Source organism: Lottia gigantea (genome assembly GCF_000327385.1).
Source record: "Lottia gigantea unplaced genomic scaffold LOTGIsca_2, whole genome shotgun sequence".
NCBI lineage: Eukaryota > Metazoa > Mollusca > Gastropoda > Lottiidae > Lottia > Lottia gigantea.
Window position 1 is genome coordinate 2,580,283 of NW_008708400.1, and position 10,867 is coordinate 2,591,149.

A 10,867-nucleotide genomic window follows, 5' to 3' on the forward strand; every position below is an offset into this window, starting at 1 on the left:
TTATTTTTTATATCCCTTAACTGGATCTGTTATTTTGTACCTCCTTTAGTACTTGAGTTATGTTTTATATCCCTTAACTAGATCTGTTATTTTCTACCTCCTTTACTACTTGAGTTATTTTTTATATCCCTTAACTAGATCTGTTATTTTGTACCTCCTTTACTACTTGAGTTATTTTTTTATATCCCTTAACTAGATCTGTTATTTTGTACCTCCTTTACTACTTGAGTTATTTTTTATATCCCTGAACTAGATCTGTTATTTTGTACCTCCTTTAGTACTTGGGTTATTTTTTATATCCCTTAACTAGATCTGTTATTTTGTACCCCCTTTGCTACTTGGGTTATTTTTTATATCCCCTAACTAGATCTGTTATTGTGTACCTCCTTTACTACTTGAGTTATTTTTTATATCCCTTAACTAGATCTGTTATTTTGTACCTTCTTTAGTACTTGAGTTATTTTTTATATCTCTGAACTAGATCTGTTATTTTGTACCTCCTTTACTACTTGAGTTATTTTTTATATCCCTTGTTAGATGTATTATTTTGTACCTTCCTTACCAGATGTCTTATTATGTACATCCCTTTACTAGATGTATTATTTTGTACCTCCTTTCTAGATGTGTTATTTTGTATCTCCTTTAATGTATGTTATTTTTACACCCCCTACTAGATGTATTATTATATTATACCTAGATGTACTATTTTGTACCTCCTTTCTAGATATACTATTCTATACCTTTACTAGATGTGCTATTTGACAATGTAAGATGATGTCTCATTATTCATTATGTCATTTCAACCTTTCTAGATGTGTTATTTTGTACATCTCTACTAGATGTATTATATTATACCTACTTTCTAGATGTACTAAGTTTTACCTACTTTCTAGATGTACTATTTTGTACCTTTATTAGATGTGCTATTTGACAATGTAAAGTGATGTCTCATTATTCATTATGTCATTTCATCGCAGTGTCTGACACGGTTGGCAATATTAGCACGTAAATCTTGCTAATTGTTATGGTGGTTTCCTAATGAAGCACGGTGGAAATTGTACACTTCGGGCAGCAGACATAATGATTTTTATTAGATTTCTTGAACAATCGTATTGAATTGAGTAACACTGGTGTTTGTAATCCATCTTTTAAGTCGTTTCCTACTTTTTCGATAACGTGCAATTTGGATGAATACATTTTTCTAATGTCTCCATTCCATTTACGCTAAAGCTAGCACGCATACACTATTGAGGTATAATCTTTTATGAACCTGTCTGACATATCTGTACGAAGTACAGGCATTTTACGCGTAGACCTTTATGGTAATTACAATGGACATCCACTCTAACCATCGTAGATTGTGCAGACCGAACACCTTGTGTCAAAGCAAAGAAAAGTACACATTGTGAATTATTCATTTTCTTCCAGACATAGACTAGTTTGACTTTTTTTTCTCTACTCTGTATGAATTACAATTTAGTAAAAAACATGTGACTGGGCTTGATTAGAACAGCAACAACGAAACGAATATATAATTATTTTTATTAATTATTAAGCCTCAAACTTGACCAATAAGAGTATATATTCATCAGTGAGCTTGTCATAACTAAATAACAGCATCCCTGTATATAAAGATGAATAAAAAAACAAAAAAAACAAAACACATAAGAACATTAATGAAAAACGCTTAAAAATAATGAGCGTTTTTCAATAAAAGCTAAATAGTTTAATGAATAATTACCTAGCTTAATGGATTTATCGGATACTGGAGGATTCTGTAGTATAATTCACCAAGAAATTGAGGCTCATTTTGGCCAATTTTAAAAAAATTGAATTTGTTGGATCATCCTGAATGGTAGTATTACTTTGTGAAATAAGCTGCTATCTTGAGGATATAGTAATACTACTACAACATTACTAGAATTTCTATGAATGACGAACCAAGACAGTGGTAATGTCATCGTAGTAATAGCATCAACTCGACAAGTCAATGAATGATCACGGTGCTGATTTGTCGGTCTCATCGTGTTAAACATGATGTAGGTATTATACAGAACGACAGTCGTCATGACTTCTAATATCTACACAGTATGATTCACACTTTTATGTATGGAACTATTATTATTATATTATTATTATTAATATAATTCCGAGGAATCGGAGGTGTTAAGGGCGGAGTTTCAATCTATATCGAACTATGTATATAAAGTTACTTGACTTATATATTTCAAGACAATTGTCACTAACTCTGAATAGGAAAGTATAGAAAGTATAGTATAAAGTATAAGAGGATAAACATTACATGTCAGGTAAGAGTAGACAATTTTGAATATGAATTTTAACATTGTTTTTTCTATAATTAATCTTTCAATGAAAAGTATTAGTTAACATTAAAATAAATTACGTTGGACAATATTATGACTTAAGCTTAAAAAGTATATTGGTATGGAAGGCGGAATAGTTTTTTATTCAATGTTCTTCGTTGCTAATTTTATTTCTGAATTCTAATTTCTTATCTCAACATTTGTCATTGAAAATTAACATTAGTATACACAGTTCATAATTAGTTTTGAAAAAGAACATTCTTCCATAAACATTCGATTTTCCAATGTATATGTTGGTAGAGTTTTGTGTTGGACGTTTTTGCATTTGAAGATATGTTGAGCTAGATATGTATTTGTAGATTTGTATTTAAAGATATTTTTGGCAAGAATTCTATTACTTCAATAATTGGAAAAACCGAATGTTTATCGAAGAATGTTCATTTTCAGTACAAATTATGATTTTTGTATACAATTTTCAATAACAAGTGTTGAATTAAGCGTGCAAATTAAGAGATAAGAATTTAGAATTAAGAATCAAGAAATGACAATGAAGAACATTGAATAAAAAGCCATTCCGCCTTCCATATATTGCTCTTTTGTCAAGAATGTTATCTACTACCAAAAAATAGCGTTTTGTCCTAATTAACCTGGTGAGTGTGGTGTAAATTGTTGAAACGAAGATAAGAATTCTATACAAATGTGTAACATAGTGGCAAGGAAATTCCGCCTTAAACATTAAGTTCAAAACACAAAAGGACTGTATAATAAAGCCAAGGGCATTATGATTACAATGTCACTATAGGATTACTTCATCTGTTAGCAATAACAAAGAATGATTTTGCCATTTTTGCAAATTTGATAAACAGGAGCATAATTTTTTACACATTTATTGTTTGTTTGAAGCAGAAGGAAACTTTAAACTTTAAACTTTAAAGACTTAAAAAAACTGAAAGCTATTGTTTACGATATCAAATTATTACACGTAGGATTGTTTACTTTATTATTAGCGTTAACTGCATTATAAAAACCAACTAACGTTACTAGCAGAGATGACAAATTGGATTTATGCAGAACCATCTTTTGTTACTTTACTCGAACAAATATATAAGTATTAAGAATAAGTAGTGCATGCAAGTCATTATCAAACAACTTAGAGTACCATCCCTTAATGAGATTTATCATTAAGTGGTAAGTGGTAATTAATTAGTTATTTAAAAAGAATTAATTAGTTATTTAAAAAGAATAAATTAGTTATTTACGAAGAATTAATTAGAGATTTAAGAAGAATACAATATATTTTTGAAGAACTTATTAGACATTTTTAAAACAATTCTTTAGAAATTTAGAACTAATTAAATATTTACGTAGAATTATTTAGAAATTTACGAATAATAAATTAGATATTTACGAAAAATTAATTAGATGTTAATGAAAAAAATAATTAAACTTAATGATCACATTTTACCCGCCATACCAGAACCCATCTAAGATTCGTCTAGGGAAACTTTCGGGGTTTGATTATTCGTGATAATCGTAAATTTTCGGATATAAATGGGCTAATAATTTATATTTTACTAGTAAATTCACCCTTTCCACCGAACAACTTGGCGTGATGTTCTAATCGATCAGAGACAGTGTCCTATTTAGGGGCTGGTTCACGATCCGTTCGACCGATCGGTCTTTTTTTTTAGCAATGCTAATCAGTTAAAGTGTTCACAGCTAAACGTCGAAATTAAAACCTTCAAATCCACGTGACTCCAGAATTTTTGAATGGTAAAATTACGACTCGCCTTTTCTTGAAACTCCGCTATACACATATAGAAAAGAAATTGAAGTTTGAGATATATTTGAAGGGATTATGTGATCTTAGGGCAATTCTAGGACTCCTGAAAACTATTAACAAATACATGAATTCAGGACTAAAATCAAAAAACGAAAATGGAGAACCATGGTCTTTAAACACAGCATCCGATTTTCATATATTGTTTTGGACGGGCATGAAGATATTATTTATCCTATTTATATTACCATTACGAAACACTGATTGTTTCCACTGACTGTGTCAGCATTGATAAAAATATATGAATCGATTGCAATGTTGTTTTTTTCTCATAATCTTGTTTAATTTTTTTGTATTGAATTACTCAAAGTGCTCTTTGCATTGAGACAGTCATTACGTGAATGTAAACATAATATGACGTTCTGTAGAAACTAGTTTGGAGAATATTTTTTTAGCTGTGCAATCATGTATATGATATTAAATTCAACGTCACGTTGCGAATTTTCCAAAATGTCTGCTTCCAGAGAATATAAAAGGTTTCTATTAAGAGTTTAAGTGAAGAGTTTGGTTTTGACTAAATATGATAGTTAAGAACTTCCTGTATCCAGTCATGTAAATAACAGCATTTTCGTGGAGATATCTTCCTTATAATTTGTCATTCAAAGACTACCTGGATCTGACTTATTAGACAAACATGTTTTCTACATTTATAATAAGATTCAGTTTAGACGATGGTAAGCAGAGACAGATTTGCTAATCTGAATAATTGTGAATAATATTGAACAGAACTTAAGTTCGCTTTATAATCAATGACTGTAAAGGGCATTGCTTTCGGTCAACTTCCTTTATATCGACATTTCCCGGCGAGGAAACCACAGAAATACAGTCCCAAAGGTTCTAAACTTCGAGATGAACAACCCGAGTCGGTTCATTAAATCAGATATTTTCAAACTATGGCAATAATGTAACAAAATTTTTGTCTCAATCTTTATGTTAAAATAATGGTAATTATCGTTTCGAATACAAAACGGTTAACAACTAAGCGTTGGCTTTCAATCTGAAACGAGTTAGAAGAAGCTGAAATTATGTAACATTTTCTGTAAAAAGCGAATAATTTGGTTTTATGAACGATCAAGAATCTTTCACCAAGTGCGGAAATTCTGTTTTACCCTTTTTTGATAAATGAGACATATTGCATTTCCTGAATGAGATTTTCATCGTTTATGAGTAATTCAATAACAGCTGCTATTTCATCAGATTACGTGTATGGTGAAAGGATTTGATAATGGAATCTCAAACAAAGAGGAAGTCTAAATTAAAGTAAATAATGACGAATGATGACGAAGTAAGCACTTTTTAAGATGATGGAGATGTTAAAAGTGGCACTTATGCTTAAGGTGGCACTGATCGTGAAGGTTGATATGGCACCTTTGCAGTAGATAGAATATCATATCTTCTTGGTAGAGGTAAGTTTGGTAGAAGAGATTTTACCATAATATCCACATCTTCAGGAGCACCTGAAATTCCCAAAATTATAAACGAGATTAAATACTTTGCTTTCCTTATTTTGAACTCCACAAGGACTTAAATACCCAGAACTGAATAAGTTTCGATATAGTGATCTTTAAAATCTGATAATACACGTTTAGCTAAAGTTTGGTTTATGTTTTCAAAAACCAAAGAGAAGAATTTTTAGATCAGAATAAATGAAGTCATACAGAAGAGACACCTTTTTTGGAAGGCCAATATCTAAAGAACCATTCAATTGTTTGCACTGTGAAATGATAAAGTCATTGGAGAAATTAGTAAGGAATTCTTATAAAAGCAGATAAACGTTTCTGATCGTCAAGAATGGCGATTATGTCTTCCATTATAATACTGTCTAATACGGATTGCGGAGGAAATTATGACCATGCTTGCTTCTCGCATGATAATTACTGTGACTCTGCCTTGTTTACTGTCTGTCATTCAGAAAAGAACACACAAAATATAATGCCAACTCTTTCACTTCGATGATATCATCAAGCTTTTGATGTGAGAATATTATACATACAAGTTTTATATGTATAATAGAGCACTGAATCAACAATTAAAAAACCGTTAAGACATATTGTTCATTTAACATGTAACAATTGATTTAAACTAAGACAACTTTGAATTCCCAAGGAATTTATATTCATTGATTTACTTCTCGAGTTCAACTCGTAAAGAATTCGTCAGTGAATAATGCATGAGCCCTTGGATAGGTCTGTTCTCAATTCAGCATATTCATCTTTGAGTAATCAACACCATTGTACACATGTATAGACTTTAATTAGTTTAGTATTAGCGGCGCTAGCCTCTCGACAATATGGGTACAAAAAGGGATTCAATGGGAGGACAACGGTCGAGGCTCAACTCGGTGGAAGCGCCATAGTCAGTCACAACCCTTTCATAGAGCGCCTGAAAGGGCTCTTACAAGAAAATTTTCGAAAAATCGAATTGATTTGGTGCATTCTGACACATATTTTGGGGCAAAAACATATTAAAATCATTTTAATTTAAAATTGTTAGAAATAAAGTGCGGGTACAATTGCAAACAACATGCTTCGAAGTTGATTGTTTAAATATGTCGTCATTAAAACGCAACTGGTAGAAAAATTGTGAGGTTACAACAGTGGCGCTAAATATATGAAAATCTAAAAGAAACGAAATCGTAATATCATGTTGATTAGATTGTTTCCGATAGTTCCATTGCGCCAAATTTTCGGCAACTATAATATACTTGCTGTCTTAAACGCCAGCGGGTATTTTTGATTAAGGTGAAGGTTCTGGCATGAGAGCAACAGTCAAAACCAATTAGTGACAGCATGCTTTTAAGGCTTTGCTCTAGTTTTCCCTTTTAAGGCAATGATACATTTAAAATCAAATGGACGGACATCAATTTTCTTGTCTCCCGTGAGACATCTTGCTCACTTTGAAACCTTAAAGTATTAATAATCAAAGGTGATCATTTGAAAGTAAATGACCACATTGTTTAAGTAGTTCACGGATTCTTTGAAAATTGTTGAAACATTTTATCTTTTCAACTTATGCTCTGTTTATTTTCGTCGTGGGCGAAATCATGTTCTCGGCCATAAAAAATTCTGGAAATACATTGATAATTGGGTCCTTGACATAAAATATTTGAAATTTATGAGCAGTTTCTCTGTGCCCCAAAATTATGTTTCTGGTAGTCTGGAATCAGATTCGATTTATGTACAAGTGAGCGAGAGGCAAATTATCAAGTAGTAATTCTTTGTATTGACTTAATTCTGATTATGTACTTAGTTTAATAGGGAACTAAATAACAGTAAGTAATCCTTGGGGCTATTTTTCTTTACGAACTACAGATTGAAGATTAGTACTAACCATTCGGAGAACACCGCATATCGTGTTAAATACGTGTAATGACCTCGTCTATTGTATTAAAAAGGATAATAGGAAGATACCCTCGCCTATTGTTCAGCAAAGAAATCGCAATTTATAAGAAGGATAGGAGTTTGCGTTCACAAGGATTTTTTACCAGCCATAACTCTTGGCATAAATCTTTCCCGGATTATCAGACCCATTTACAGCTGGGGCGACTGAAATAATGAGAAAATATGACTTATTCAAGGTTACCGAGATTAGAATCCACTACAAAAATTTGTACGACGCAAGCAAATATTGTCATGTAAAGTTCTCAACGTATTAGCAGAGTACTTTTCACAAACCCTCAAAGTGGATAATGACTCGTCTCTTGTATTAAAAACGGAAAATGCCTTCATCTCGTGTATTATAAGGTATTCCCCACTAGCCCTACTGACAAGGGCAACTTTAGAGTATCTTGAATTGAAGGGAGGGTAATGCTCGTCTCGTGTATTGAAAATTGGTTATGTCCTAGTCTCTTAGATAGAAAATGGGTTAAACCTTCGTCCCTTGTATTCAAAAGGGGCACTACCCTCGTTTGTTGTTTTCACAAAAAGGATAATACCCTTATACGTTATTCAGACAAGGGATATTGCCCTCATCTTTTGTTCAGAAAAGGAATGGTACCCTCGTATGTTGTTAAGAAAAGGAATACTATCCTCGTATATGTTGTTCAGAAAAAGGATAATGTCCTTGTATGATGTTCAGAAGAGGGATATTACCCTCGTGTGTTGTTCAGAAAAGGGATAAACCTTTTGATGGTACTATCTCTATGTCTCTGAAACTGTAAAGGGTTGATGCTCTGGTTCCTTATGTTTATGCTCTAGTCTAGGTAATGACTTGCCATCAAAACAATTTATTTATTTAAGTGATTTATTGTATTCATTAAATAAGGGTTATTCCGAAGTCTTTGTGAGTAATGTTCTACAGTCTAGTATTGAATCTGTCTGTAAAAGATTTAGTTTGTAAAACTAATGTTTTGGATGTACCTGGGTTAGGTCTCAATGATGTTGTGACAAACCTTATTTGGAATGTCTATTAGGTATTAGAGAAGTGTGTGTATGAATAGGAGAGTTAGTGATGGGGTAAGATAGTCCGGTTAGTGATGGCGGAATAAACATGTTGACTAATGAAGGAAGTCTTCTTATTTTCCATTGACGAGAGGTCTCCACATAATTGGCGTCACCGATAGTTGACTTTACAGGACCACAACAGACCTTTCAAAACGATGGAACCGTGATTTCCTTGAGACGCAACCGTAAGATGCCACAAATTACATTTTTAAAACATTATACCGACAGTAAATAAATATTATGGTTTTGGATCTTCTGAGCTTAAATTGGTAGGCCGATGTTTATCCTTTGTGGGCAAACTAACTTTCTAGTATTAGTAGTGGTGGATTTCTGGAAGCAGAAGAACCTTGCAGACGAGATAGAGAACAGTTTTCAATGAACTTGTAGATAATTTGTTTTTGTGGGACCCACTCAGTGGCTTACAGATTTGACATTACGCCGGTGAAGTAAAGTGCTATTAGTGGATGACTATACTTGTTTCGAAGATTCTTTCATAAACTTCAGTGTGTTTTCACTCAGTGACAGTGCCTGAATTATATAGCTACCAAAATAGTTTTGTAACTCATGTTAAATGTTTTATTTTGTGCTATCTTACCCTGAATGGAGTATGCATGTGTGTGCCTATATAGATTATATTTATAAGTGTAATGTTTATTGTACTTTGAAATTGCAAACATAAAATTGTATTTGTTTTCTGTCAGTCGATAGTAAAAGCATCGTTATCTAAAAGACTAAAGTTTAAAAATCCAATTACGAAATAAGACTCATTGTATGCACAGTAAACTACAAGGTCAGGTGTTGTTAATCCCTCAATTTTTGTTTTTGCTGAGTTTGATATCTGAACATTTATGACGTATGCATTCAATGTATATTATCATTATTTACTGTTGATATTAAGTTGATGATATTGTTATTCGTGTAGGATATTATTGTATTGTGATTTTTATGTTATAGCCTTTCATATATTATTCCTTAGTATTTTTAATATTCAATATTAACTATGGCGAAAAAGGAAGTCGAAAAATTACGCAGAGAATTAGCGGAATTGACATTTAAGATAGATGACGACAGACAACAAACAATTGACGAAGCTTTAAAACGTTTTGAAAGCCAACATAAAGGCACTGTTGAACAATACGAAAATGAACAGCATCGTTTACGAAATGAAGTTCAAGATCTATCAGATCAGTTATCTAGACGTAGTGACTGACAGATATATAGGGATCATCTTTATATATACGGAAAGGTTAAAGAGTTCACGGGAACTTTTCACGGAAACGAACCGCAAATTGAAATATTTTTAAAAGAATGGCTTACTAAAGTCCAAAGAGCTTTAGATAATCCATTGTATGACGGACAGAAGGGTAAAGTGTTATCATTATTGTTGGAAGGCTATGCTAAAACTAACTGGGAAATTATGCCCGATGCACTTAAATCGGACTATGACGCAATTATTCAGATGTTAAAACAAACATTTATTGGACCGTTACATAAACATACAAAAGGTATTCTGTTTAATGAAACACATATGATGAAACGTATGAAGGATATGCGGCTAGATTAAGAATTTTAGCCCGAGAACATTATGAGTTCGAACCGCAAGTGATAGAAACAGTTGTGATAGATCGATTTATGAATACTATTCCGGAAAAAGTAAAACGATATATCTATGAACATTCTCAACATAATGACACTATTTTGAAATCTTTAGAAAAGATAATACATATTGCTAAAACTAAAAGTAAATTAGATGAAATGGAATCAGTTTCACATGCAGCCGCAGCTTCGACTATAGCGAGAGCTGAAGATACCCGTCAATATACTGATAGGCCTCCTGAGCCTGATTTTAGAAGAAAATCGCCAGACGAACAATGGTATAGAAACCGTGCTAGGTCCAGGCAAAACACCAGCTATGACTCTGATGAACAACAGTCTCGTAATACATACAGGCGAGATAGACGTGAAGACCGTTACCAACGAAGACGTATACGAGGTGATGACAACTATAATCACAGAACTGAAGATCGAACATCAAGAAGAGATGACAGACAAGATAGACGCCGTACTGACTTCAGGAGTAGCCCTCAGGATAACTTTCAGAATAGATATCAATCAGAACAACGCCAATTCTGCGAAGATTTCTCCAGAAACAGACAACAATCACCAAGACTTCAACGCTATTCACCGAGATTTAATCGTCGATTTCCATGGACTACAAGATGTTCACCCTTTTTATATTGTAGACAGTTTAACTGAACGAT

General features: G+C 32.6%; 1 protein-coding gene across 1 annotated transcript; it reads left to right on the forward strand.

The window, feature by feature from the left end:
• Window positions 1–9,606: 9,606 nt before the first annotated feature.
• Window positions 9,607–10,862, forward strand: LOTGIDRAFT_152764 (hypothetical protein; the record flags this gene model as incomplete). Its single annotated transcript, XM_009053284.1, has 3 exons — window positions 9,607–9,805; window positions 9,914–10,111; window positions 10,153–10,862. The coding sequence occupies 3 exons, from the start codon at window positions 9,607–9,609 to the stop codon at window positions 10,860–10,862; spliced, it is 1,107 nt and encodes a 368-aa protein (XP_009051532.1).
• Between the last annotated feature and the right edge of the window lie 5 nt (window positions 10,863–10,867).